At 39.1% G+C, this 13,457-nt stretch overlaps 1 protein-coding gene across 1 annotated transcript; it reads left to right on the forward strand.

Moving 5' to 3' along the window:
• Window positions 1–930: 930 nt before the first annotated feature.
• On the forward strand, window positions 931–8,688 carry LOC143860855 (putative pectate lyase 8). The gene is made up of 7 exons (XM_077371698.1): window positions 931–1,123; window positions 1,834–1,896; window positions 2,884–2,949; window positions 6,778–7,420; window positions 7,581–7,684; window positions 7,820–7,958; window positions 8,087–8,688. The coding sequence occupies exons 1-7, from the start codon at window positions 1,017–1,019 to the stop codon at window positions 8,306–8,308; spliced, it is 1,344 nt and encodes a 447-aa protein (XP_077227813.1). The 5' UTR covers window positions 931–1,016; the 3' UTR covers window positions 8,309–8,688.
• Window positions 8,689–13,457: the final 4,769 nt, after the last annotated feature.

The following is a 13,457-nucleotide window of genomic DNA, read 5'->3' on the forward strand; positions in this document are numbered from 1 at the left end:
CTTAGCCATCCATTTAGTACCAGGTAGATACAATCAAGGTTTTAAATTTAAACCGAAATCCGATAGAGACCAGAACCGAAATCGGTAATACCCGAAACGGTTGTTGATTTCGGCCGAAATTTTGTTAACCCCGAAATTTAAGTGGCCGTTTGGATATGTGGATTTTAGAATCCCGGGTTTCTCCAAAATTGTAGATAAGAGCCAAAAGAAGATTTTCCCCTCTTGTAGGATTATGCGTCCCCCCCCCCCCCCCCCCCCCCCCCCCGCCCGCCCCCCTCTAGCGTGATTTGACGTCCAAAAGTGTTAAAGTCTGCCCACAATTCACTTAAAAGGGGGGCGCATAATCCTAAGGGGGGTGAAATAAACATCTCCCTTTGCAGCCCTCTTTTTCAAGATAAAAACAAACAGAAGAGAGAGCGTAAAACTGTGAATAAATAAAAAAGGTCCAAACGAGCGTGAAATCGTGTCATGATGGGAATGGGTAGTTGGTTCATGGAACCATAATTAGAGTTTTTACAGTGACAATCGTGCAAGAAAAAGGTAATTCCAGAAGATTAATAATCATAGATCTAGATCTAACGGTGGAGGTTGCTCGAGAGAACCAGATGCTGCTGGTATGAGATGATACGTGGGGCCAGGTGGGGAATGAGGTTCGGTTAAGAAGCAGAAAAGTTAGTTGAGGAGGTGTCAGAGGTGAGTAAGTAGGGAAGCGTTTCGCAAGTGATTGGCTGACAGGATTAACACGTGGCAGATACGGCATCGGTGTTTCACGCACGTCCGAGGATGGGTCCATATCCGTTAATGGCGGTTAGGAGTGCGATATTACCCTTTTTATTTTTTTGGCGCTGGTCTAGGGTTAATTAACTTAACCATGCACCTTGGGGTTTTATTAGGGTTGGACGTTCTATAAAATGGAGGTTTTCATTGCATGCCTTTTGTCTGTTTTGGTTGCTTGCCCATTTTTTCTCTTTTCCTTTCTAGAGAGAGAGAGAGAGAGAACGAAGAGGAGTGGTGAGATGGCATTGAGCGCTTCTATGAAGCATTTTACTTTGCTGTTTCTGGTTCTGTTGGTGTTCGTTGAATCTCTGGAGGGTTTTGGAAGAGAGGAGATGCTGGATCCGAGGTACTTTTGGTTGCGTTATTCTTGAGAGATTCTCGACTAGGATTTTCGCATGGTTATTAAAATGCGGAACGATTTAAGCCGTGGAGATTATGAATTTGTTATTGTGTGCGCGCTACTTTGTTTTCCCTTTTTTATATTCTTCCTTGATTTTAGGCATTGGAAAATCCAAGGTTTCTCTCATGTTTTGAAGCGTTTTCTTACTTCTCTTTACGTTTCTCGTTCGAGTTTATGGAAATAGTGTAAGGCTTCATGAGAGGAGAGGATGTTTTTAAGGCTTGTTCTTGCTAGATTTGATATTTTCTCTTAGGTTTTCAGACGTTGTTTAGAAAATTCTACTTGATTTCAGATTATTTTTTCGATTTTTCTACTGGAAAATGGCGAATTCCGGAGATTCAAGAGGAAGACAGGGAGATTTGCTCGAGTTCTGTTTCAGATTTTTTTTTTTTTGGTTTTGGACATGATTTTGAAAAACGAAAGCATTTCTCGGTCTTTGATGTGATTTATGGGAAATGCGACAAACGTTGTTGGAGAAAGTGAATTATTTTCTCAACTAAAGCTGGATTTCTGTTAAAGCAGAGTACGATTTCTTCGAGATTGTGCTACTTTATGCTCTTTTAATTTTCACGCAGTTGAATCAGCAGAGTATCGAGTAGTGTGGATTTTTTTTTTCGGAGCTTTTACATGTTCATGAGTTTTCTTTTTCTTTGCAGGATTAGAGAGGAAGAACAGAGCTTAAAACAAGATCCGGAGAAGTTAATGTCGGATATAGGAAGGTTAGTATCTTCTCTTTTAAATCCCTCCCTCTTTTCTTTACTATTAATTGAGAAATGGATTGAGCTTCCCGGCGAATCTGGACCGTCTAGATACCTGCCGTGAAATCTGAGTCGTTTGATACCTTCAGACGGGTACGCGGAGGATGCATTGGTTCGAATGATTCTTCCTTTATTTGATTCGAACAATCTGAACCCTTCAGATCAGGATCTAAAGATCTGAACCGTTTATTTCGTTACGTTAGTTTAGGGCAACCCCAATTACCCCTCACCAGCGTCAAATGTCTGAAGCGAATTAATGCGAAATGGCCAAAATATCCCTGGTAACAATCTTCGATGCATCTATCATTTTGTCTCATATTTTTGTTTCCAGCAAGCCGCCACCCATTCCTATAAAAAATATTATAACGACAATCTGAGGTTAGTTTAGTCCTTTTACCCATCGTCGACCATGGTCAATGTAAAAAGTTTTCAAAAGCAAATCCCCTACTCTCTCTCTCTTGGACTTTTGTACGGTTTTCCATGGTCCTCGAGCAGTGTACGGTTGCCCAGTCGTCTCCCAGTATGAAAAAGATCCAAAAAAGACTGTAAACATTGACAATTTGACAATCTCCGTATTTCTCTGAAATAAAATCAGGAAAATATCCTGAATCTGATCCAGGTGATATTATTCGTGGAGCCGATCACATGACCAGGATCGGACGATCATTCAGAGTGGTGAATCTGAGCTATGGAAATCACCAAAAAGACCCTCTCTGTCTCTGCTACTGGAAAGAATCAAAGCATGGGCTTGGATTTTCTGTGTCTTTTTATTCATGTACATGCAAAAGCCAAAAGCCAAAAAAAAAAAAAAAAAAAAAAAAAAACCCTATATTTTCTAGTAATCCAAAGGCCGTAAATAATTGGAAGTTTGCTCTCCAACGGTCAATTTTATCTTGTTAGTGGATAGGGATTGTTGCGATTTTCAATTCGAATTATGGATTTGTGCAGGGTGAAACCAAACCCATGGGAGCACGCTGTGGAGGATCCGGAAGAGGTCGCCTCTACTGTGGAGATGTAAGTCTTCTTTTCTGTGAGGGTTTTTACTAATGAAGTTCATAATCTACACAACTTACTCTACATTTGTTACATTCACATGTGATATCTCAATTCCCGAGTTATTTGGGACTTTGTTTTACTTTCCTCTCCAAACTCTGTAAAACAAACTGGCTGCTGATGGGCGCATTTGGTGTTGCTTTATCTTAATTGTCAAAGAGATTTTGTCCTCACTGAAATGGGTTCTGAATATTCACATAAATTGGAGCCTATGCTACCAATATATATATATATATATATCAAACTTATGGTGAGCTAGCTTGCCCAATCACATGGGTCCCACATTTTGGGGAGTGATCCAAACCATTCATTTGCAAGGCCTTATCATAGATAGGGAGTGTACCAAAAATCAGCTCCGTAGGATCATCCTAGCCCCTCCATTTGTGGAGGACAAAAATGGGGCAGATACAAATCTGCCCCATTTTTGTCCTCCACAAATGGAGGGGCTAGGATGATCCTATGGAGCTGATTTTTGGTACACCCCCCATCTATGTAAGGGACTTTCAAATGAATGGTTTGGATCATCCTAACAAAGTGGGCCCCCATCTGATTGGGCAAGCTAGCTCACCATAAGTTTGGTGAGCTTAAGCTCACCAACAGTTTCCTCTCTCTCTCTCTCTCTCTCTCTATATATATATATATATATATATATATATATATATATATATATATATATATATATATATATATAGAGAGAGAGAGAGAGAGAGAGAGAGAGAGAGAGAGAACATTTCCTACACACTTGTGTAGGTAAGTTACCTACACACTTGTGTAGGTAAGTTACCTACACACTACCTTAAAATACAGTGGGGGCCCACATTGTTTGGGTGATCCAAACAATTCATTTGAATGGTCCTCACATAGATAGGATGTCCACAAAAAATCAGATCCATAGGATCATCCCAACCCTACGATTTGTGGAGGTAAAATGGACGTGTATAAACCTTCACAAATTAGTCCATTTTTTGCCTCCATAGTTTGAATGGTTAGGATGATCCTATGGATCTGATTTTTTGTGGACACCCTATCTATGTGAGGACCATTCAAATGAATTGTTTGGATCACCCAAACAATGTGGGCCCCCACGTATTTTAAGGTAGTGTGTAGGTAACTTACCTACACAAGTGTGTAGGAAATGTTCTCTCATATGTATATATCTCCTTGTAGTCCCTAATTTTTTAAAAAGTAATGTACTGACCACACTATAGGATGATCCAAACTGTCCCTGTGATGGAACACACCGTAAATAGCTTGTGCTCAAACAATAATTTCCATAGGAGGATCCTAGCCCTCCGATCAATAGAGGTTCCATAATATGTAGTTCCTCAATAGATTGGAGGGCTGAGATCATCCTATAGAAATGATTTTTTAGGCACAACCAATTTACATTAGGACCCATCATATGGACGGTTTGGATCATCCTATAGTGTGGTCAGTATCATACTTTTTAAAAAGTACCGGACTATATGGGCTTACACCATATAAACCTCAGCTTCAGTTATAGAGGGAAAAAATCCCACTAGAATTTCACATTCGTTTTAAGTGTTGGTGTTACGTGCCTAATTGGCCGTAATGCAAATAAACAAAATCAAAAGATAGAAAAAGATGAGGGAATGATTGATTCGAGGCAGCCGGATCTCCTAGTGGTTCAAATCAAGATGAACCATGACTCTCCTAAACAAAGTCTCATTTGCTGTAAATTTTTCTTCTCCTCCATTACATTGAAATACATAAACTTAAATACAATTATAATGAGATTGCTACATCGTCAACCCACTTACTACTAACATGACACATAATAAAAACTAGCACCATGACTCTAAAACACATACCCACAAACCTAAAATGCAAATCCCTACAATAATTACCTCGCAATTACCTCCTATACACTATACATATACGTATCATTCCTTCCCCCTTACAAACGACCTTGTCCTCAAGGTTGAAAAATTAAACTGTTTCCATCAGGGTCCAAATCTTAATGTTCACGATCAATTAAACTTCGCCTTCAAAATTCGCTGCAATCAAACTCAAACAGAAATACGATCTTTCATGACACCGCATTGAAATAATGGAATGATTGAATGGCTAGAAAAAATCATTAAGATTCTCAACAAAACGTTCAACAAAACTATCTCTGTCGCAATCAAATCTCTAACTTTTCTCTACACAGACAATAACTTTCTCAAGTGTCAACTTTTGATCTTTTTTTTTTCCGCATTTCCTTAATCGCTTTGTTGATTTCTTCCAAGTCCTCCGCAAATCGTTTTTGTCCTTCCATCATTTTCAAAACCAATGCTTTAATTTCCTGCAAATCTTCACGTATCGATTCCCAGAACTCCGAAGGCACAGGACCGACTGCTCTGATACGAATTGTTACATGCCTAACTACCTTGCAACTACCTCTTATGCACTTTACATATACGTAACAGTTGGTTACTTTCCTTTCTAAAGTACTAATTAACAAGTGGCCTTTAAAATTCTTTGATTTACCATAAGTATCTTTGTACGGGACAAATACGAACCCCACGGAACTTGGCAGTCCACTGCCATACTCCTAGGTTCACACTTCTGATGTTGCTCTGGCCCCAAGAAGATGATGGCCTGATGCTTGTTAAATGTAACTCAGAAAGAACTTCATAATTCATGTGAGCCTGTTACTATTTCCATGTGACGACTTTATTGATTTATAACGGTTTTCTTTGCTTATAAATTGTAGAAAAAAATCACTTTGGTTAGGTAATTATTTTATGACCGAACTCCCCTGTTTCCATCAAAGACATTCGCTACTCGTGTGAATGTGTCGATATTTTCTATGCTTATAAATTGTAACCTTTCCTTTTTGGGCTTTTAGTAGGTAAAACCTGACATCTTGTAATGCATTGCCAATTTCTTTTACAGTGATATGGGTGGGAAACATTGTTGTTGCAGTTTTTTTTAAGAAGATACCTATCACTCCAGTATTTTTAAGAAGCCATTAAAGCCCCGCCCATACATGGTACTCCAGATTCACCTAAGACCCTGTCGGGCAAAATACCCCTACTAGAGAAGAAAATAGTTGAAGACAAGTAGACAAATATAGTAGAAAGTAAAAAATAACAAGTGATGGGAAAGAAACAAAGGCAAAGCACACAATAAGAGAACAAATTTAACGTGGTTAAGCAATAGCTAACTTCCACAGAATGATCCTTTTCTTATTTAAAAATGGCAACAATAACAATTACAACAGATAAGATAGAAAAAATGGAAAACCCAATTAAAACTTAATACCTTTAAAAAAAACAAAGGAATCTGTTGAATTTATGATTATGGCAGTCATAGAGAAAATAAAAGAAAAACTGACAGGAACAGAAAAGTGTCTAAGCAAATTCACATTGGTTAATTACCTTCGTTTCATTAAGTTTCTGACGTGCCATGTTCCCCTGAATTTTGTATTTGACTATCCTAAGAGCCATTCCATGTAACTTGTATTGTTATCCATAAATTTACTTGCATGTTGCACCATTCCAGTTTGTCTTTCCTAGTTTCTTTTACTTTTGTACATTAATGAAACCTTTTGGGTGTCTCCTCGAGCCAGCGTTTTAAAACATCGTGACAGCAGAAAAACACAGTAGACGAAATAAAAAGAAGGGGTAATCTAATTTTCCACCGACATTATTTTACCATGTACTTAGGCTTAGTAAATAACATAATAGCATTTGTTAACTTACCAAGATAAGTACCGCCTTTCTCCAGCAGCTTAAGCTTTTGGAGAAGTTGGTAAGTTAACAGTATTATCTAATTGAGCAGGAGCCTTAAGAACAGCACAGATAGGAGAAACCTGGGCTATTTTTCTTGCGGCACGGGCAATACCATTGATGATTGTTGGCGCTGTGACCCTCACTGGCATCTAAACCGCAAGAGGTTAGCTGACTGCGGGATTGGGTTCGGACGCAATGCAATTGGTGGACGTAATGGACGCTTCTACGTGGTCACTGACCCCGGAGACTATGACTCGGTTAACCCCCGACCCGGCACTCTCCGACACGCGGTCATCCAAGAAAGGCCTCTGTGGATCGTGTTCAAGCGTGACATGGTAATCACCCTTAAGGAGGAGCTCATCATGAATAGCTTCAAGACCATTGATGGTCGTGGGGCCAACGTCCATATTGCCAATGGTGCATGCTTAACCCTACAATATGTTACCAATATCATCATCCATGGAATTCACATCCATGACTGTAAGTCCACTGGCAATGCAATGGTTCGAAGCTCTCCTACACACTATGGATGGAGAACAATGGCAGATGGTGATGGTGTCTCCCTCTTTGGTGCTAGTCATGTGTGGGTCGACCACAATTCACTGTCCAACTGTGCTGATGGGCTCATTGATGCCATCATGGGCTCCACTGCCATCACCATCTCTAACAATTACTTCACCCACCATAACGAGGTAATGCCCTCACTCTCCTTTCAACCTTGTTAATTACCCCCTTATAAGCAATAAAAGAAGTATAGCTTTTGTCAAATTAAGGATCGAGCCCACTTAGTCTAAACTTCAAGTTAGGCATTTGGGTCTTTAACTAATGTGGGGAAATTAATATTGTAACCAGGTGATGCTGTTGGGTCACAGCGACTCTTACGAAGGAGACAAGGCAATGCAGGTGACAATTGCTTTCAACCATTTTGGCGAAGGACTGATACAGAGAATGCCAAGGTACAAAATGTTTAAAGCTCTTATTTTTACTTGTTCATGTGTTCATCCATTTTAGACCCTTGTATCCATCCGGATACTGATGATTTGGCGTTGGAAGGGAAAGTGTAAATGAACCACTTTTTTTCCCTATTGCAGGTGTAGACATGGATACTTCCATGTAGTGAACAATGACTACACTCACTGGGAGATGTACGCCATTGGTGGAAGTGCAAACCCCACCATCAATAGCCAGGGCAACAGATACCTAGCCCCAGTGAATCCCTTCGCCAAAGAGGTATTATATTCATTCAATCCGTCATCATCAAACTGGATTTGATATTGAATTCCTCAGCCATCACCCCAAAATTCCATCCACTGATTTCCCATTTTCATGTGATTGTGTGTTTTGGGTGGGTCAAGCAGGTGACAAAGAGGGTAGTGATGTCAGGGAATGATTGGAAGAACTGGAACTGGAGGTCTGAGGGGGATTCACTGTTGAATGGTGCCTACTTCACACCCTCAGGTGCTGGAGCTTCGGCCAGTTTTGCGAGGGCTTCAAGTCTCGGCGCCAAGTCCTCTTCTATGGTGGCTTCCATTACTTCTGGGGCGGGCGTTCTCAGCTGCCGCCGGTGGATGCAATGCTAATTAAGCTCTCTACCCTGCGCCGTCAATTTGACAGTGTATACATTTTTTACACAGTCATCACAACAAACAAACAGCCATTATTCCCCTGTTTTCTTCCCCATATATCTGTCCTCAACCTCGGCCTGCTTTTCTCCATTATGAAGCAGGTGCAGAAGCGTTGTTGCTTCGAATTCCTTTTACTTTTTATTTCCTGCATTCATAGTCTCTTCTTCGCTATAGGATTGAATGATTTTGAATTTTTCTTTTTTCAACCTTTAATATAGTTGCATAGTATGGAATGTTTTTAGCTGCAAACTTTGTTACAGATATGCATGCATAGAGAGCAAGTGTGTAAGAAGTCCTATTAATGCCAAAGGAAGCAGTTTTCTTTCTTCCTTCCATTTTCCTTTTTCCCTGTTTCCCCTTCTGCTCGCTAAGATTATGTTTATACAAGAAGGTTCATATTTGAATTAGGAAAAAATGCCAATGGGGTACACCAAAATACAAGAATTGTGAACGGGGGACACAATTTTGAAAAATTGTTAAAGAGGGTTGATAACCGCCTTTTGAGAGTTTGACCCCCAAACCGAACCAAACCGAAATTTGAATCGGTTTGGTTCTACCGAACCGAAATTTGAATTTTCGGTTCGGTTCGGCCAATTTCGCCACCCCTTACTCATAATCATTGCAAATCGGGGGCAACGGTTTAGTTTCGGTTCGATTGCCACCCCTACTCTCACCCAAAACCCACTCCCATTTGAAGCCAGGTCGGTCTGCCGTCGGATTTCCAGTCGTATGCTTCGTCTCACTTGTAGCCAAATCGAATCTTAAGGGTTTTGTGTGGATAATGGGTTTGTATTAGGATTTTTTTTTCTCATGGATAATGGATGTGTCTGTATTAGAGTTTTTATTTTTTTATTTTTTATGGATAATAGTTGGGTGTTACGAACGCGAATTGGTTTGCAACATGATTGATCTTCTAAGAGGGAAGATCAGCCTCTTGACTTATTTGAGGGAAGGGTTGATCCTCCTTTGTGCTCAAAACACAATTTATGGGTAAAATTTTTCATTAATTTGAAAAATACAAGTTACATGTTATCTATAGAAAATCAACTTACCACTTCCTCTAAAACTCCTATCCAACTACCCAAGCCATTCTAGATAACCCTTATCTCTAAGACTGCCTTCCATATTACAATTAGAGAGAAAATACCACAAAATTTAAACATATTTATTCTACCAAAGTGTGACCCATCTCTAGGCACTTAACATCCTTCTTGGAAATCAACCTTATCCTCAAGGTTGGATTATTGGAGAAAAGTAATTTATTCCTCCGGAGTCTCAAATTTTATTGGCCATAATCTTGTTGAAAAACATATTTGACATTAGTCTTTCATGTTCTTAGGGGTCACGATCATTCAAACCCCTCCTTTGAAATCTGTTGTGATCCAAGTTGGAAAAAAAACGATTCTTCATGGAGCCGCATCAAAATGATAGAATGATCGAAGAGTAATATGCTCTTCGGTATTTTGTTCAACTAACTCAAAATTAATATGCTCTTGTATAATGTGTTCAACTATCACATCTTTCTCTCCACCAATTCTTGCACTTTTCTCTATTAGAACTTCAATTTTTTCAAGATTTTGCTTTTCTTCATCTTTGCTCATTTCCTCGATCACTATGCTAATTTTGTTCAATCACTCCACAAACCGTCAATGCCCTTCCATCAATTCCAAGACAAATATTTTGATCCTTCGAAAATCATCTTTTACAGAATCCAAAACCTCTCAAGATGTACCCATGACGCAGGATTGATTGCTATGTATCACTTGTTACGAATCCAAATCAGTTCGCAATGTGATTGGTATTCTTAGAGGGAAGAGCGGCTTCTTGACCCACTTTGAGAGAGGGGTCGGCCCTTCTTTGTGCTCAAAACACTCTTTATTTGATAAAATTCTTTATTAATTTGAAAAAAAAAACTAATTACTTGTTATTTATAGAAAATCAACTAACTACTTCCTCCGAAACTCTTACCGAAGCAATTCTAAATATCCCTTAATTTTAAGACTCCTATCCCTACCACAACATAGAAAATACCATCAAATATAAACTAATTTATTCTACTGACCCATCCAGGCACGCAACACTAGGTCTGTATTTGGGTTTTTTCTCATGGAAAATGACTCTGCACGAGGGTTTATGGATTAATTTCTAGCCTTATTTTTTCTCTTAATTTTGCAACTCTTTTTTCAACTGCAGTGTTCTAAAATACCAAGAGATTGCTTTCTTTTTTATTGGAAAAAATCTATTGAAACCACCAATCATTCGTAAGTATTTTCAGGCCCTCCTTCTCCTTTTAAAAGAGAGAAAGCAGTAAAAATAAAAATGGAGAAGGTTGAGGTAGGCACTAGCAGACAGGTTTTAAAAGAAATAATAAATAATGCTGAGTGGAGAGAGAGAGAGAGAGAGAGAGAGACCTTTCTTCAAATGGGAAACATGGGAGAAGGGAGGGTATTTTCATAATTTTGAAAATCTCCATTTACTTCTTAATGGCAACTTGGCTTTGCCGGTACTAAAAGTCAAACTGGGTGTCCCAAGTAATGAAAAGGGTCGAATATATCATCAACTTCCATGCGCAAGTTGTTCACATTCAAGTCCTTTGTTCAAATAAATAGAAATTAAGGTGTGGCTTAGTGTATTTTAAAGGTATGTAACTGGGGTGGGGTCTTCTAAATAAAGGGTTTGTATCATGCGTGAATTTAGAAGAAGCTTCTTAGGCTTTGCTTTTCTTACATGTTACTTCTCATGGTAGCATTCACCAGAGAGTCAGAGACAACAACTAGGCAGAAGCCACAATTCGGATCAATGGTAATTAACTAGCAACTTTTGGTGTGGGACCTGCATGTGAAATTGAGACCTTTTTCTCTTGGGGTGTAAACGGATCGAATTCGAAGCGGATATGACTATTTCTGAATTTGATTGCAGTATACACTAATCCGAATTCGGATTTGGATTTGACGGATATTTAATATCTATTACCGTATTCGATTCCGGCGGATATTGTTCAAATTCAGATATTATTCATATCCGTTTATCCGGTAAAATTGAACATTTTATTGCAGCACTTTATCTTTCTTCTCCTTCTTATTCTTCGAATCGATTTTTCAAACCCTAAAACCAAACCTACCTTCTCTTCTCAAAATTAACTCTCAAACCCTAAAATATATGAGATCCTCTTCTTCCTTTTAAAACAAAGGCAGAGAGAGAGGGGCGGTGGGGATGGATGGTGTTGGTAGTGGTGTTTGGGTTTTTTTTTAGTGTATATGATGTAATGGGTTTGGGCTATTTTGAACAGGGGAAGTGGGAGTGCTGATGGTGGAAGATGAAGAGAAATGAGGATGGAGATGGAGATTGGGTAAGAGAAGGAGGTGACTGGTGGTGATGGTGGTGGCCGTGAGAAGGTGGAGAGGGGCGGCGGTGGATTTTGGTAGGGTTGGGAGCACCAATGAATGCCTAAGATGGTGTCTCGACCTCCTCCTTTCTCCTCTCTTGCCTTTCCTTGCAAACCTTAGAAGTCCCTTCTTTTAATTGCATTTTGAGTTTTCATATAACCATAAGTTGGAAAATTGATCTGAGCCATCCATTTACCATCAATGACCTAAATGGCCTTTTTGCTTTAGAATTCTCCAGAAGCTATGACGTCTTCTTTCAATCACCATCATCCATTTGTCTCTTTCATCCTACAGCCCATATTTGTTGCTTCATGAAGGAGCCAGGTCAGATTCCAAGAATGCCCTTAAAATGAGAGATTACTCTATTTCCCACCCAAAACACTTTTTGTTTTTTGTTTTTTTTTTCTAAAAAAAAATTCACTTTTCTTTTAGAAACAAAAGATAGTGTGTCATTACTAAAAATAAATATTAATGATATTATTAATAATAAATAAAATTCGGATATTAAACGGATCGGATATACCATTTGCCAGATTCGCATCCGCTAAGAGCCGGATATCTCATAAACGGATTCGGATAATATCCGCTTGAAACAGATTCGGATAATATTCACTTTAAACGGATTTAGATGCAGACAGCAATCGAATTTTCGAATATCCATTTACACCCCTACTTTTCTCTAGTAGAGCACCATGCTGCAAGCAATATGGTATGATGTCATCAAGAAAAGATATCCCTTGAGTAAGATAAAATGACTACAAAAATCAGTTATTTAGCTTTACTTACCAAAACACTAGGCCCTGTTTGTTTTGGATTTTGAGAACAGATTGCGAGTCCAAAAGTGATTATTGGACACATCCAACTAAGTGATCATTGGCCTAATGCTCTATTAGTTTTGAATTTTGGGAATCGATTTCGAGTAGGGGTGCAACTCGGGTTGATTTTTGGGATTTTTGGGATTTCGGGTTGAGCTTTTACCTTGAAATCGGGTTGGGTTCGGGTTGATTCCTATTCATTTTTTAGCAAAAGCTCAACCCGAACCAACTCAAGTTGCACCCCTAATTTCGAGTCCAAAATTGTATATTTTGAGTCCAATAACTTGTTTTTCACTCAAAATCCAAAATCAGCTTGTCCGTTGCATGTGAGACCAGCCACCTCATGAATGAGGTGAATGAGAACAAAATCTGCTGAAAAGTGAGCCTATGTGGCTGTTCTCACATGCAACAGACCATCCGCGAAATGCCTTCTTTGATGGATGCTAGCAAATCCCTCTTTTAAAAATCGCACAAAAAGTCACAAAGTCAGCTTGTCTTCTTTAATTGGTTTCTAAGAGTTTTTTTAGAACTGTAAGGGCCTGTTTGGATACCTCATATTTTGTATTTGGATTTGGAATTGAGTTTTGAATAGAAATTGAATAGATCTGCCAACTCATGTTGAGGGAGACCGAGAGGGTGAAGGAAACTGCCAGATCTGTGGATTTCCAGTTACTTATTTCCACATCATATTTGGAAATCTGATTATTTTCACTGTCACTCGCTGATTTGGAAATCCGATTTGATCCGGATCCAAATCACAACGCAAAATGGGCTGCAGATGTGAGAAATCCAAATCAAAATCTTCTCGGCATCCAAACAGGAGCATTTGACAGCTGTTTAAATAATAAACGACAATATGAGTTAGAAGTGCATGGTAGTGCAAACATCACTATAGCTTAACAA

The sequence above is a fragment of the Tasmannia lanceolata genome, unplaced genomic scaffold, assembly GCF_043159265.1.
Source record: "Tasmannia lanceolata isolate RefF3 unplaced genomic scaffold, GAP_Taslan_0.1 ptg000037l, whole genome shotgun sequence".
Lineage (NCBI taxonomy): Eukaryota > Viridiplantae > Streptophyta > Magnoliopsida > Canellales > Winteraceae > Tasmannia > Tasmannia lanceolata.

Excerpts from the sequence above, each read along its gene's own strand:
- LOC143860855 (XM_077371698.1), top strand. The coding sequence starts at position 1,017 with ATGGCATTGAGCGCTTCTATGAAGCATTTTACTTTGCTGTTTCTGGTT. Across the intron at positions 1,124-1,833 it reads GAGGAGATGCTGGATCCGAG|GATTAGAGAGGAAGAACAGA; the intron begins GTACTTTTGGTT and ends TTTTCTTTGCAG. Across the intron at positions 2,950-6,777 it reads GTCGCCTCTACTGTGGAGAT|GAGCCTTAAGAACAGCACAG; the intron begins GTAAGTCTTCTT and ends CTAATTGAGCAG.